Raw genomic sequence first — 15,769 nt, 5'->3', positions numbered from 1 at the left:
CTTCTTTCTGATGGCCTCAGACAGCTCTTTCGATCTCACCATGGTGTTCACTCTCACTTCAAAAATCAGGAGCACACCAAACTAAATGTCTGAGGTTTAAATAGGGCAAGCCTCCTTCAAAATGCTGAGTAAAGATGTTCAAATCTTGTGCTCCTGATGTGGTACAACTGTGTGTGATTTTAGCCTTTTTTTTTTTTTTTAAAAAAAGGTATTTTGGGGGGCATTTTTGCCTTTAATGCACAGGACAGATAAGTACTGTATGAAGGGGGGGAGAGAGAGAGGGGATGACATGCAGCAAAGGGCCACGAGCTGGATTCGAACCCGGGCCGCTGTGGCAACAGCCTTGTACATAGGGCGCCTGCTCTACCACTAAGCCACCGACGCCCCAATTTTAGCTATTTTAAGTGTGAATAAATGTGGGGGTGTCCTAATTCATGCTTCACTAGAAATTGCATTTTTTTAAATTACATTTTACAGAAAGTTTTATAAAGTATTTTCTTCAATTTTAATTGTTTAGTTATATTACTCGAATCTCTCAGTATTGTTAAAATTGATATTAAATATCCATATGTCCAAATATGTTACCAAAAACACACAGGATTTCATAGGGTGTCCTAATTTTTTCACATGATTGTATATCACAGTAATGAAGCTCTAGGGAAAGTTCAGTCAGGAAGACAATACTTTTATCGCTCAGGCTCTACGTTCTTTCTCCCCCTGCCATTCACTCCTTGCATGTATGCTCACACACTGTCTCTAGGTGTCACTGTCTGAGTAGGTCAATTGAGTCATCAGCTGATTCACAATCAACCAATAGCACCAGAGACGGCCCTCCCTATAAGCGAATTAAGCAGCTGCTTAGGGCCCCGCGGCCACTAGGGGGCCCCCAGATGGATGCACAGTAAACTGAAGTAACTGTCTGTCACACCTCTGCACAGATCTGGTAACCCTGTTATTTACAATGAACTGCAGCCTACTTGTCTATAGGGCGGCATGTGAGGATCCTCATGTTTGTTTGATCCCAAAAACTGGCAACGATGAGTACTGAGTCAACGTCAATGGTCAACATACATAGCATGACCTATAGCAGGGCAGGGACCCTACAGACCAGGGGGCAGGTGCCGTTCACTGAATAGAGCATGCAGATTACCGTTTTCGAAGATGTCGAAGCGTGCATATCCTTCAGGAGTGGAGAAGAGGAAGAAGAAAAAAAGGTTGAAGAGACAAACAAACAAGCTCAAGGTAAAGTCAAGTAAAGCAACGTTTGTCACTACATGCGTGATTAGTTAGGTATGTGCAATATGTGTTTTTGCAGTGTTTGTTTGAAATTTACAGACCAGTTTGTTGTTTTGTTGTTTGACTAATGCATTCACACAGTGGAGAGTTTCAAATGATTATGGTGAAACCTATCATTTAGCAAGGTTGTTTCATTCTTCACTTTCAATAGAATTCATGGAAAAAATTAATGCACAGGATGCACAACATATCTGTGGTTTATATTTCTTGACAGTGTCTAATAATAAAGGGTCAAAAACTGTGAAGGTCAGAATATGAACAGTATGAAAGGGTTAAAAAATCATGCTAAACTAAAGCTGCGTTGGTAAATAATATTAGTTACCCCTACATGCATTTTCTGTTAGCATTATTTTCTGTTAGTATGGTTTATTGAAATAAATAAAGTAATTAATATATCACTTTTTCAGAAGGAGCAATACTCAAATATTTTAGTGGTGGTGGAACTAGGATGAAAGAGGATGGCACTGGCAGGTGAAAATGTTTTAAAATTACAGTTCACTGTGTTGTCTTCTTATTCATGGATGTTGCCTGGTATAATTGCTTATGTTTTACCTACTCTGCATGTTATGCATGTTCTATTTGTATTCTCACACAGCAGCTGGAGATGACAATACTCCAACTCCTGGTTCATCCACAGAGGACACCTCAACAGATGTTCCTGGTACATAAACTATATTCCCAACAGGAAATTAATTATGTCTTTGTTTACAACAATTTGAACTAATTTATGATTTTGAGATATAAGATAAATGCTGACTCATCTTCAGCCCCTGGGGTTGGTTCCAGTGATATATTGAGTGAGTCAATGGATAGTTTATTTCATTGAGCTGACAGTTCCTTGGGAAGACTCATTGGAAGAATCCTATCAAAGAAAAAAGCTTAGATATGCAGACTTAGGAGCAGAAGCTGAGCAGCGAGGATGGAAGACTAGGATTTGTCCAGTGGAAGTGGGGTGTAGGGGATTCATAGCAAGATCAGCTGTCTCGCTCGTTGGGGAACTCGGAGTGCGGCGACAGAGTTTGAGGAAGACAGTGAGGGAAATGTCAGATGAAGCAGCCAGAGCCAGCCAGTTTATGAGAGAAGAAGAGAAGAAATAATGTCAGTTGGGGGCCAGCAGGGGGAACTACTAAGCAGGGTATATAACTCCTTGAGATCAAGTGGAGAGATCCACTTCCTCTCAGGATGAAATCTAGGAAGAGGAAGGTTATTTAAGTGTGGGAATGGCCTGTTTGAATCCCTTTTGTTTGAGACCATGCTGCAAGGTGAGTGTGTTTGCTGATCCTGTAAGTTCATTTATCTCCTTTAACTTTAGCTTATATTGGAGTTATGCTATGTAGCGTGTGAAATAGAGTATGGTGAATGTGCTAGGAAAGGTAGTATCAGCATTGCTTCTATCTGGAGCTCGCATGTACAGAGCCTGGGTTTGGTTGAAGGTGGCAGTGCTGTTTGGGCTGAGAAAGCCATGTGTAAGTAGTAAGGTAAAGGAGGTTATTGGGTTGGTGTGGAGAGCAGTGAGACCTGGCATTAGGGGAGTGTCTCTGGGACGCCAGAGATCACTGTCTAGCCTCCTGGAGGTGTCGTGGGACCAACTAGACAAAACACCGATAAAAGGAGGTTCCCACCCAATGACCCCAAAGACATGTTAGTTATCACTGCTCACTGGTCTGTATAGTTAAGCCTTGCCGTAATAGCTTATCATAGGGCTTAGGAGTTTATTCACTGAGTGCTGATCCTTTTCTAGAGCACAAACTTCTTGTGTTTATTTGAATTTGGTAAGTTTTATGTTTGCTACCAAATTGTGGAGGTCTTTCTTGGAAAATTAAAGTTACTAAAGCTTTTCCAACTGATTTTACTCCTCGGATCCAGTTGAGACTGCTGATCAAAGCCACGCAACATCTGTTCTTGAGTACATGAGTGTAGCAATAAACCATGGCCCATCATGTTGATAGAGATAAAAATTTAATGCAAAAGGTTTATAATTGCATACTGTCTCTGGTTTTGTGTATCCTTAACTGTCTATTTATGGCAAAGTAGGGCCCCCGGAGCGTGTCCTGCTTAGGGCCCCCAGATGTCCAGGGCCGGCCCTGAATAGCACAGCGACAATCCTTCTCTGTCAGCCTATCATCTTACTGCTCCTTATTTTAAATATGGTTCTTTTTCTCCCAAAGTTCTTTCTTGCCGCAGTGTGCGGGCCCACCACATCCCCATCACATCCCAGCCCTTACAGATTCATCACTCTGATACAACTCAGCAGTCAGCAGCCTCAGAGTCATCAGCCACCAGTGTCTGGACTCCATGGGGGGATTTATCCTGCTGCCGCTCAGATGTCCCATTGGCAGCATTATAAATCAGGATTAAGTAAGCAGTGCTTACACAGATCACAAATGGTGGCAGTGTTGCATATAACAAATGATTGTTACTTGCAAACGACAATGTAATTTGGAGGTCCTATTGCCCTCCTGCCTGCCCATGTATGGGTTGCTACTATCACCAGGGGTGGGGCAATTCATCGACATCGGTTACGAAAATACATCAGTTTGCAAAACACATTTTAGCGCGTCACAATAAAGTAGGCTGCACTCAGTGAAAGCGTGTATTCTTTCAGAGAACGAGCAGCAGCTGAAAACCTCACCTACAAAGTGAAAATAATTTCTCACAGGAGAACTGCAGTGCACAGACACTCGAAGTGAAAGCATCCCAGAGCACTCTGTAAAGACAGCAGCAGTAAGCACCGTCCTGTTTACTTTTTGTCCCCACCCAAGAATGATATATTAGGATTAACAACACACCGAACATTTTTCTGTTAGTAGGCGTCACTTAAGCTTTCTGCACCTCCACTTATAATACCTCGTGTCATCAAATGTTGTTGTTCTGCTGTTTAATATTTTCCATTCACTTTAATAGGCATGCACAAGCGACAAAACGGTTTAAACTAATATTACAGACCGTTGTTACAGTCTGTGACTGCTGTTACAGTCTGTAATTAATTTATTTTCCTCGCCCCACACTGATTAAGTTTTAAGTCAAGTACTTGAGAAAAAAACCCTAATGCAGCCCCAAAGAGGCACAAGCCAGTGTTCTCATTGGGCCAGTCCCAAGCCTGGATAAATGCAGAGGGTTGTGTCAGGAAGGGCATCCGACATAAAACCTATGCCAAATCAAACATGCGAATCACGAATATGACTGCCATACCGGATCAGTCGAGGCCCGGGTTAACAACGACCGCCACCGGTGCTGTTGACCTACAGGGTTACTACTGTTAGTCGAAAAAGGAGAGGAGTAAGGCGTGTCTGTAGGCAGAGAGAATAGAGGAAAGGCAAGAGCCTAGAACAGAGAGTAGGGACTTTGAATGTTGGGACTATGACTAGCTAAAGAGTTGGCTGACATGATGCAGAGAAGGAAGGTGGATATACCGTGTGTTCAGGAGACCAGGTGGAAAGGTAGCAAGGCTAGAAGCTTAGGAACAGGGTTCAAGCTGTTTTATTATGGTTTGGATCGGGCGAAATAAAGTAGGAGTTATCCTGAAGGAGGAGTTTGTTAGGAATGTTTTGGAGGTGAAAAGAGTGTTAGATAGATGAAGCTAGAAATTGAAGGTGTAATGTTCAATGTTGTTAGTGGTTATGTCCCACAGGTACACTGTGAGTTAGAAGAGAAGGAGAAATTCTGGAGTGAGTTAGAAGTGATACAGAATAGCCCTAGAGGTGAGAGAGTGGTGATTGGTGCAAACTTCAATGGACATGTCAGGGCAGGGAACAGAGGTGAGGAGGAAGTGATGGGCAGGTTTGGTAACCAGGATAGGAACACAGAGGTACAGATTGTGGTGGACAAAAAGAATGGAAATGGCTGTAGTGAATACTTTCTTCCAGAAGAGGCAGTAACATTGTATCATACGGATTACTGTTAATTTATCATGTTGATCTGTTCTGTACGACATCTATTGCACGTCTGTCCATCCTGGAAGAGGGATCCCTCCTCAGTTGCTCTTCCTGAGGTTTCTACCATTTTTCCCCCCGTTAAAAGGTTTTTTTGGGGGAGTTTTTCCTTATCTGCTGCGAGGATCCCACGGACAGAGGGATGTCCTGTAAAGCCCTCTGAGGCAAATTATGATTTGCGATATTGGGCTTTATAAATAAAATTGATTGATTGATTGATTGATTGATTGATTGATTGATTGACTTACAAGAGCGGAGGTTGGAGCACACACATTTTGTGTAGACAATGTAATCTGAAGGAGATCAGTGACTGCAAAGTCATGGTAGGTGAGAGGGTAGCCAGACAGCATAGGATGGTGGTGTGTAGGATGACTCTGGTGGTGAGGAAGATGAAGAGGACAAAGGCAGAGCAGAGGACGAAGTGGTGGAAGCTGAAAAGATAAGAGTTGTGTGGTTTTCAAGGAGGAGTGGAGACAGGCTCTGGGTGGCAAGGAGGTGCTCCCAAATGACTGGATAACTACACCTAATGTTATCACAGAGACAGGTAGAAGAGTACTTGGTGGGTCATCTGGAAGGAAAGGAGATAAGGAGACCTGGTGGTGGAATGAGGAAGTGCAGGAGTGTATACAGAGAAAGAAGTTAGCTAAGAACAAGTGGGACACTGAGAGGACTGAAGAAAGGAGACAGGAGTACAAGGAGATTCAGCGTAAGGTAAAAGGTAGAGGTGGCAAAGGCCAAACAAAGGGCGTATGAGGACTTGTATGATAGGTTGGACAATAAGGAGGGAGAGACTGATTTATACAGGTTGGCAAGCAAGAGAGATAGAGATGGGAAGGAAGTGCAGCAGGTTAGGTTGATTAAGGATAGAGATGGGAATGTATTGACAGGTGCCACAAGTGTGATGGGAAGATGGAAAGTGAACTTTGAAGAGTTGATGAATGTGGAAAATGAGAGAGAAAAAGAGTAGAAGAGGGGACCATTGTGGAGCAGAAAGTAGCAAAGATTAGTAAAGATGAAGTGAGGAGGGCATTGAAGAGGATGAAAAGTGGAAAAGCAGTTGGTCCTGATGACATAGCCGTGGAGGTATGGAAGTGTCTGGGAGGTGGCAGTGGAGTTTTTGACTAGGTTTTTCAACAAGGTCTTAGAAAGTGAGAGGATGCCTGAGGAATGGAGAAGTGTGCTGGTGCCGATTTTTAAGAACAAGGGAGACGTGCAGAGTTGAGGCAACTACAGAGGTATTAAGTTGATGAGCCTACATACAATACAAGCATACAATGAAGCCATGGGAAAGAGTAGTGGAAGCTAGCCTAAGAGCAGAAGTGAGCATCTGTGAGCAGCAGTATGGTTTCATGCCAAGAAAAAGTACTACAAATGCAGTATTTGCTTTGAGGATGTTGATGGAAAAGTACAGAGAAGGTCAAAGGGAACTGCACTGTGTCTTTGTAGATCTTGAGAAAGCATGTGACAGGGTGCAGAGAGAGGAGCTGTGGTATTGTATGAGGATGTCTGGAGTGGCAGAGAAGTATGTTAAAGTGGTTAGTTGCAGCAAGACAGAATACATGTGTGTTAATGAGAAGGGCCCAAGTGGAACAGTGAGGTTACAGTAGAAATAAAGAAGGTGGAGGATTTTAAGTACTTCGGGTCAACATACCAGAGCAACGGAGAGTGTAGAAAAGAGGTGAAGAAATGTGTGCTTGGTTGGAACGGGTGGAGAAAAGTGTTGGAACAGGTGGAGAAAAGTGTCAGATGTTATAGAAAAGTACCAGCAAGATTAAAAGGAAAGGTGTACAACACGATGGTGAGACCAGTGATGTTGTTTGGTTTCAAGACAGTGGGACTGAGGGAAAGACAGGAGGCAGAGCTGGAGGTAGCAGAGATGAAGATGTCAAGGTTCTCTTTGGGAGTGGATGGATAGGATCAGGAATGAGTACATCAGAGGGACAGCTCATGTTAGATGTTTTGGAGATAAAGCCAGAGAGGCCAGACTGAGATTGTTTGGAAATGTTCAGAGGAGGGAGAGTGAATATATCGGCAGAAGGATGCTGAGGTTGGAACTGCCAGGCAAGAGGCCTAGAGGAAGATGAAAGAGGAGGTTGTTGTGAAAGAGGATATGAAGTTAGGTGGTGTGAGAGAAAAGGATGCAGAGGATAGGGTTAGATGGAGGCAGATGATTCGCTGTGGTGACCCCTTAAGGGAACAGCCAAAAGAAGAAGACTCAAGAAAAAAACCCTTATTCTCCAGTTCAGGGAAAGGATTGCTGTGATGTACAGTGATTAAATTAATGTATGTGTTACAACAATGCTGTTGAGTTTAAGGTCCAGTACTTCCTGAACAGGTATCTGATACATAGGGCCTATTATTATAATTAATATTATCATAACATAACAGCGACTTAGAAATTAACATATGCCACTATTGTCATTGTTTTTTAAGAGACAATGATTTAAATATTCATGAAACAAGTTTTTCTTTTTACTTTTTGAGTTATGTGTTCAATCGAGTAATAAAAACTAATCTTTAACATAATCAATAAAAACTAATCTTTAACATAATCAATAAATTACTCATTAGCTTAGTTGACTAATCAAAACAAAATTAACCGATAAAAAAAAAAATGGTTAGGTGCAGCCCTAACTTTAGTATCGCGTTTATTCTGATTAGCGGCCCATCAAAATGAGAAAGAGGGTTGAAGTCATTTTACAAAATGTTGCTCACATGTAGTAAACTTTGTGGAATATTGCAATATTGAAAATACAACTAAAACCTGAGGTTTCCTATGTTGAAAATAGAAAAAAAAAAGTGTAGGGAAACATCAAAATAAGTCAGAATCAGGAGAGACTGTATGACAAGCCGCCTCCACTAATCAATTATCTAAGGCCAATCAAGTATTGTAGTCAAATAGCTTCATGAAGCTCAATTTTGATTATTTATAAAATACACATGATCCCAGTGACAGTTTGCTAATGAAGTCTCACTAGCTACTTCAATGACAATCAAAGTAAATACTAAAAATGATTATACTAATGCAGACATCAAGTTATTCCTGCACATCACTGTGAGATGATGTATCTGACCTCGCTTTCTGCGTGAGCCTCTGCTTCACTCTCCAGCATCACGTCCTCCATCTGTGCTCCAGCACTGCAGAGGTTGATGTGTTGTGGGGGGTCTGCAGTACTCTCAGACAGCCTCTTGGTAGCGTGGATCCTCTGAGGGTGCAGTCTGCTCAGGGACATGTAGTAGAAGCTGCACTGTTCTCCATTCAACATGTAGCCACAGAAAGATATTCTGCGGAACTCCTGCAGGATCATACATGATTCAGTCATACAATAGAATCATACATCCTAACTGTATGTTAAAATACATGTGTTTGGGAAATACTGTGCAAACGACTGGATCAATGAGACTTGGATTACACTGCACGAGTTGTGTGAGAGTCTATACACAGATGTTTGGATATAGTGTTGCTGTTGTTAAATGTGGTCCCCAATCAACCATGTTTTCCATGGAGACAAACATAAAAAAGTTTTCTTCACAAATTCAAGGTAACATGGTGTGACTTACTGATTCACAAATGGTCATTTTGTGGGTGAAGTATTCCTCTAAGCTATGTCTGACCATTTGGCTATACTGTTTCATTGGCAGTACTGACAACCTCTGCATTTCTGGTCTCTCTTTCTTAATCCTCAATCTCTCTTTTCTATTCTTTTAAATGTACTATAGCAACAACAGCTCTCCCAGCTGTTAACTGTTGAAATTTTGTCAATTTCTAATTATTAGACTTGACAGCATGGCTCACTGCTATAGACAAGTTGGGGCTTCCAGGCAAATTCAAAGTCTGGATGTACCAGCATGGAGTCCTGCCAAGGCTACTTTGGCCTCTTCTAGCCTATGAGGTGCCTGTGACAACAGTGGAGGCACATGAAAAGTGCTAGTTCCTGAAAAGGATGCTGGGGCTCCCTCAGTCATTCAGTAACATCACCTTTTATGGACATTTTACCAAGCTGCAACTACCCATCAGTGGCCTGTCAGATGAGTTCAAAGTCCCCAAAGTAGGGAGGTGATGAAGTACAGAGACTCCTCTGATGTTAAAGATGTTACAGCAGTGTTACAGCAGTCAAGGAAAAAGAGTCAGATTAAAGATTTCAAAATTAGACTTAAAAAACTTAAATAACTAGGCATGCAAATAAGTACAAAAATCCAAGAGTCGGCGATAAATAACAATAACAATAATAATAATAATAATAATAATCAAAATAATAGGAAGTGGATAATAATGAGCAGCAGTGAATGAAAATGAGCAGTGGATAAAGGGAGCACATCTAGTGCAAGTGATTGTATGTGCAAAACAGCAGACAGCTGTGGTGTCCATAAAGTGTCCATAGTGTCAATAAAGTGTCAATAAACTGTTAAGACCGTAAGGAAATGGCAGGCACAGGGAGTGGACGACAGAGCAGACACAGCATCCTAGTGGACAGGTTTGGGTAGTTGCCCCAAGCCCCGCTACGTCAGCTGGTCCAGGATGAGATATGAGTGGAGGTAAAGGAAGAATGATCCAGCAAGTGTGTTGGCATGCACAAACAAGGTGCCTTGACCAGGTGGGAGCTTGTGTTTCAAATGTTTTTAAATGTTTGTGTAACAAAACTATTTGTTGGCTAAATTAAATAGATATTTCAATGGATAACAAACAAATGCCATTTTAAAAATCAAACTCTTTTGATGCAAGTGATCTCAATTGACTGTGTAGTCTTAAATGGTGAGAGGCTGTTTGGGCCCTGGTCTAGGCCATATTCAATGCTTGTGCATCCTCGACTAGGGCACTGTGTGTCAACAGGTTGGAACTTTTTTTCAGTTGGTTTAGGGATCAACTTATGGACCCAGAGCATTGCTCTTTGCCTATATTACTAAAACAGTTGCAGGTGTTACTGGATAAGGGGCTGTCAGTCTCCATGTAAGTGTATTTTGCTGCCATATCAGGTCAACATGTTTTGGTGGAAGGCTGAACTGTGGGGTCATATTCTCTGGTGAGCTGTATTCTGAAAGGTGCTCTCCGGTTGCTCATTGCCGACGTGTTGTACGGGTTCCTTCATAGGATTTGCTTATCATCCTAAAATCTTTTAATTCCCCTTGTTTGAGCCACTGTAATAAGCTGACCTTAGATGACTATATGGAAAGACTGTTTTTTGTTTTGCTGTTGCATCTGCAAAACCAGTTGGTGAGTGTGGAGCTCAGCATTGTTGGCTTTCAGCTGCAGGACACGAGGCGTTGGGACGGCTCAGGTGAGAAGTGTTCAGTGAGTTGGCTAATCATACTCCCTAAAATGAATGCCTGTCCTCCTGTCAGGAATACTTGTGCTTTCAGTTTGTGCCATTTGAAAAACTGGACTAAATGGATGTCACTGGGCAAGATAGCAGAGGATCAAACAGGAAGAATAATGGTTGTGACATTGTGTGTGAGCAATAAAAAGGATAATCTGAGTTGACAGTACACTGTTTGTGCTGTTCGGACCCTTACTACAGTGAGCTTCTTGCCCCTATGTAAAAACTTTCATTGTGAAGCAGCAAAATAAGGCAATGTCAAATTTTCAAGCAGCAACTTCACGCAACTTCAAATGGCAAATAGCAAACATAAACAGTAAAATAAAGCAGATACCTCAAGTACAAACAGGAAGCAGGAGAGAAACTAAACTCCAGGCCACAGGGATTCAGTTAGAAGCTACAAAAGTACTGAGACCTGAACACACAGAGACTTCTGAAAACACCTTTCTCTCTGGTCTCCTGCAGACAGAGGGGATAAGAGTCTCCCGACAAACACGGTGGTCGGGGGTTTGCTGCGGTTGGTGAGACACCACCACTACCCATGGAGCTGTGAGTGTGAGAAAGTAGAGATGAACACTGGTACTCGTTAAGTGGCGCAACTTGTCCCTATATCGATATAAACGATATTGTCTTAATCTATACCTTGCTTGAAAACATATCAATGTATTGTAAAAAAAAAATCAATATACCGCCCAGCCCTACCTCACAGCCAGTGGCAGAGGAACTTCCTCCTAATGCCAGCCTACTTTAGCCTGTTTGGGCTCTGATGCAGTACACTGATGTGCCATCTGGGTTCCGGAAGTCTGATGCACTGTTCGGGTTGTGCCTTGTGTAAACCAGGAAGCAACCTCTGAGGCTGAAAAATTAAAACATGCAAGTGCCAAGAACGGCAGTTCTTCTAATAACCACTTGAGGCTTTCTCCGCAAGCCAGTCAATCTGCTTAGACCCCACGTTTAAACAACCAACTTTACAGCTGAAATAAACATGTTTACATTTTACTCTCTATAGCTTATTCCCCCCTTCATGACAACTGTGCTGGGAGGGGAATGAATTTTTATATAACTCACCGATTTACATTTTATTCAGGCTTTAAGTTATATATAATTAAGGGCGGGCTACTTTAAGTGACAGACTGTCTGCTGATAGTGTCCTTGGCTTGTCAGTGAGATCCACCCCTCACTCCTCCACAGCTCCATCTTCTCATCCAAAAATGGTGACTTCTGGCTCTAAAAAAACCAAGATGGGGACGGCCAAAATGTCAAACTTGAGGCTTCAAATCGGGAGTCCACAAACCAATGGGTGAAGTCATAGTAGCTACATCCATTATTTTTAGTCTACGGCCTAAACAAAGACTCTCAAACTGGATTGTCAGCATCATATCTCAAGCATTCAAGCTGAGGTCCAGGTTCCCTAAGTGAAATGTCATTTAAACAGAAGCATCTTAATTTCTTGGGCTGCCTTGAGAGATGTTCCGCTGAGCGGGATTTGTGCTGTAGCTGCTTCAGCTTTTCTTTAATTTTGTATCTTGCCCACTTCTACACAGTTAATGTGAATGCTCCCCACCCTGTGGCAACAACGGTCTTGCTAGCTTTTTCAGTCTGCAACTGAGGCTGGGTGAGTATAGAATAATTGTGACATTCATGGTATGGGTCATCCAGGTCAGCTTTTTATACCATCTCTGGTGGTCAGGGAGAATGGAGTAGAACAAAAGCTACGGATGTAACCAGGTATGTCAAACCATCTCTGGCGATCATCCAGAATTCATAGAACCTTAATTACATCTGTAACTGTCCTTGTACTGAGAATATTCCTGGAGTCGTGTGTGTGAGTGTTTGTGAATGCATGTGTGTCCTTGCCTCTTTGAATTTTTCCAGAGACTGCTCAGGCCTGAAGACAAACTGAAGGGGGACATCTTCACAGTGACAATGTGGTCGACCCGTGGAGCGCAAAACATGCTCTGCTACTTTCTGTAGAGTGTCCGAGCTGATGACCCGAGAGTGACGCAAAGCAGAAACAATCTCATCCTCCAGCAGCCAGCGAATCTGAAAGAGCAGAACCAAGAAAAGCTTACCACTGCTGTGTGTGTGTGTGCTGTAGTAACAAAAATATGGCCCTGAGAGTTTTCAGAGAGGAAAAAACACCCCTCTAATATCAGTAAGACTAAGAAACTTAAGTTTGTTAACATATTCTAAAAGCTGTAATGTTCATTACAAAGATGCATTTACAATGCCCATGTTAAACAATTAGAAAGAGGCAGAAGCATGATGATTGATGATTTTGATATCCTTAAGATCTTGCCAACAGTGAGGCTAAAGTTTGTGCTAAAACATAAAAGGGTTCATCCACTTGTGCACATAAATGTCGCCAATAAATGAAATGGCAATCAGCCTGTTATTCTAGGTTATGTCTTGTCTTTGCCTGAGCGTGGTGCTAAAGAAAAGCTTAAAGGGCGTGCCTTGTATGGAGCATGTATATGCTCAGTTAATATCATAGTAACCTGACAGTTTCATTATTTCTCGTGTAAATGTGAAAATCTAGGCTTGATGGTGTTGCTAGAGAAAAGTGTGGAAGTTAGGAAGCTTTCGATTTCCTCCTTTGTAGTTTCATACTCCATTTTCTAAACCACTAATCCTGTTTAAAGAATCATAATGTCTATTTCTAAACGTGGTTAACATCACTGATTTCAATACATACACCTGGGGAAAAGGTAAATTCAGTCTAATTAAATGTATCTGATAGCATACTTGTGAACTGTGTGAATGCCCAGACTGCCTGAGGGGTATAGTGAATATTTGGGTAAAGCTAATAAGTAAAGCTACTCTCCTCTGGATGTAGATGTGTTGTATTTATTATGTGTTATATTGTATTATGGTGTTGCTGCTTTGATAGCTCACATTTAGTAGAAAAAGACTCACCTCGTCCATTGTGGCCAGAATAGCTAACTTGTGAGGAACTGGGAGTTTGGATAAGGAATCACCAGAGACCCTGATGAAAGACAAGCCAGATATCAGTAAAACAGATACCTCTGTAGACTGACAGAATCAGAGTCAATCAGAGAAATTCAAGTTCAGTATTATCCAGTTAAACTAGGATGTGTGTTGAACAAACTCACTCATCAACGCCAGCCCCCCTAAGACCGTCCAACACAGCCATCAGTTCCTCATCAGAGCGATAGGAGGAGGGCTGTCCTGGTGAACGATTCAAGGACACACTGCTCTCTGAGGTGTACCTGCACACAAAAACAAGATCTGACTTGTCACACTGTGGTTTTATCATTTGCACTTATGTTAAGGATAACACTTACATTGTTAAGCCACATTATGGTCATCAGCAGACATTTAGGGCCAATGAGTGCACAGCTTAATGAAAACTTTACTAGAATTACCAAATGTGGCTATATTCCTCCATGCACCAGTCACGTTTCTCTTACAGTTTATATCCATGTCTGTGAAAACATGGATGCATCACACATCCCCCCCTCAAGGTTTTATTGAGATATCATGTTCATTAGAATGAGACAGACAATGTCACCGTGACCTTGACCCTTGACCTTCGACTACCAAATTCTTATGAGTTTATTGTTGAGTCCAAGTGGATGTTTGTACCAAATTTGAAAAATCGCGACCACAAGAATGGAACGTACAGACATACAGATGTATGCACGGACAACCCGAAAACAAACATAATGCAATGAATATACACAACTGTTTTAGATATATCTTCTACCTTTCATAAAATTACTGGGTATTGTTGCTGTTTTTGATTAAACATATGTTCAAACAATTCATCAATTATCAAAACAGTTACCAATTATTTTTCTGTCGATAGTGATCCAATCATTATTTTAGCTGTATCTTACACTTTTCCACTGATTGAACGAAGGAAAAACAAGACTGCTAGCCACTTAAAACATTGACAATGTAGGCTCCAAAATTTCATTCATAGTCATTATTACTAATGTTATATAAAAAGGAAATGCATAATCTCCAGACCATCTAGAGGTTTGCTTTCTGGTCTGCCTGTCTATTTTCATGTCAGTAATATCACATGTATAAAATCATCTCTCGGACCCCTACTTCTAACCCATCTATGTATCTATTACTTATTATACTTGTTTTTGTGTGTATGTACATATATGGGTATATGTTTGTGGATGTGCTTGTATATATGTGCTTACATACGTATTCTGATCTCTTTACTCATTGCATTATTCTCCTCGAATTGAACTTGAATTCCAGCTACCACCTGTACCACTCCAGGAATGAAATACAACTGGTTATTTTGTTTATCTTTCTATGTACAACTTGGCTTGTTAAAGATGTTAGGGAGGGTAAGGGGAGGGTTAAGATAAGGTTTTATGTACCTTTACGTTTTACAATCCTGTCATAATTTTGTACGTGCATTACTTATTGTGAAAAAATCAATAAAAATATGTTTGAGATTAAAAAAGGAAATGCGGGGCACCGGTGGCTTAGTGCCACCCCATGTACAAGGCTGTTGCCACAGTGGCCCGGGTTCGACTCCAGCCTGTGGCCCTTTGCTGCATGTCACTCCCCCTCTCTCTCCCCCCTTCACACTTGTCTGTCCTATACATTAAAGGCGAAAAAGCCCCAAAAAATATCTTTTAAAAAAAAAAAAAGAAAAGAAATGCATTCAACATGTTTGTAAATCGGCCTCAGCGTGATCAGGAAGTTAGGAACTTAAACATATGTCAAAAAACCTTGTGGAATTCTCTTTCCTTGCAAAATTGCTGTGTTGTTGCTTTTTGCTCACACTCTGATGCACCTGTTATGATGGAAATCAGCCATGACTTCAATCTCCAGAGGTAGTGTCAGGACAAAAATATCTAAGGTGGCAGAAAGCTCATTCAAATCCAAAGACTGTAAGGCTTCAGCATTCTCCAGGCAGGAAATAATCTCACCTGCAGTCACAAAACAGAAATAAATGCCATGACAAAAGCAAAAGTCTCAGTGGTCAAATTTCAACTTTTCAACTACATAATACAAATATTTTACAGAGGGAAGACAGGAAGACAAGCTGGGAAAACCGTTATTTTGGATATTTTGCAACTTTTGATTAAAAATTTGAACTACCGTCTAAATATTGGGAAAAAAATATATAGCAACGTTAAATATGGAAGAAACTGATAGATCTTAACCTAACTCCATAATCAGAGGTTTGTGTTGACATAGTGTGTCCTGACTCTAGAGGAAGAGAAAACCAAG

The 15,769-nt window shown here is 41.4% G+C and overlaps 1 protein-coding gene across 1 annotated transcript in view; it reads right to left on the bottom strand.

Annotated features, from left to right (window-relative positions):
* The window catches only part of szt2 (SZT2 subunit of KICSTOR complex), a 461,751-nt gene that overhangs the window by 337,256 nt on the left and 108,726 nt on the right, over positions 1–15,769 (bottom strand). The window contains exons 33-37 of the mRNA XM_049588526.1: positions 15,330–15,465; positions 13,657–13,773; positions 13,460–13,529; positions 12,401–12,586; positions 8,303–8,524 (exon numbers count right to left, since the gene is read on the bottom strand). Coding sequence (XP_049444483.1) covers positions 8,303–8,524; positions 12,401–12,586; positions 13,460–13,529; positions 13,657–13,773; positions 15,330–15,465 — 731 coding nt within the window. The remainder of the gene's footprint in view (positions 1–8,302; positions 8,525–12,400; positions 12,587–13,459; positions 13,530–13,656; positions 13,774–15,329; positions 15,466–15,769) is intronic.

This window comes from Epinephelus fuscoguttatus, linkage group LG10 (genome assembly GCF_011397635.1).
Source record: "Epinephelus fuscoguttatus linkage group LG10, E.fuscoguttatus.final_Chr_v1".
In the NCBI taxonomy this organism is placed as follows: domain Eukaryota; kingdom Metazoa; phylum Chordata; class Actinopteri; order Perciformes; family Serranidae; genus Epinephelus; species Epinephelus fuscoguttatus.
The sequence above is the reverse complement of the archived record's forward strand: the minus strand, read 5'-3'. Positions and strand labels throughout refer to the sequence as shown.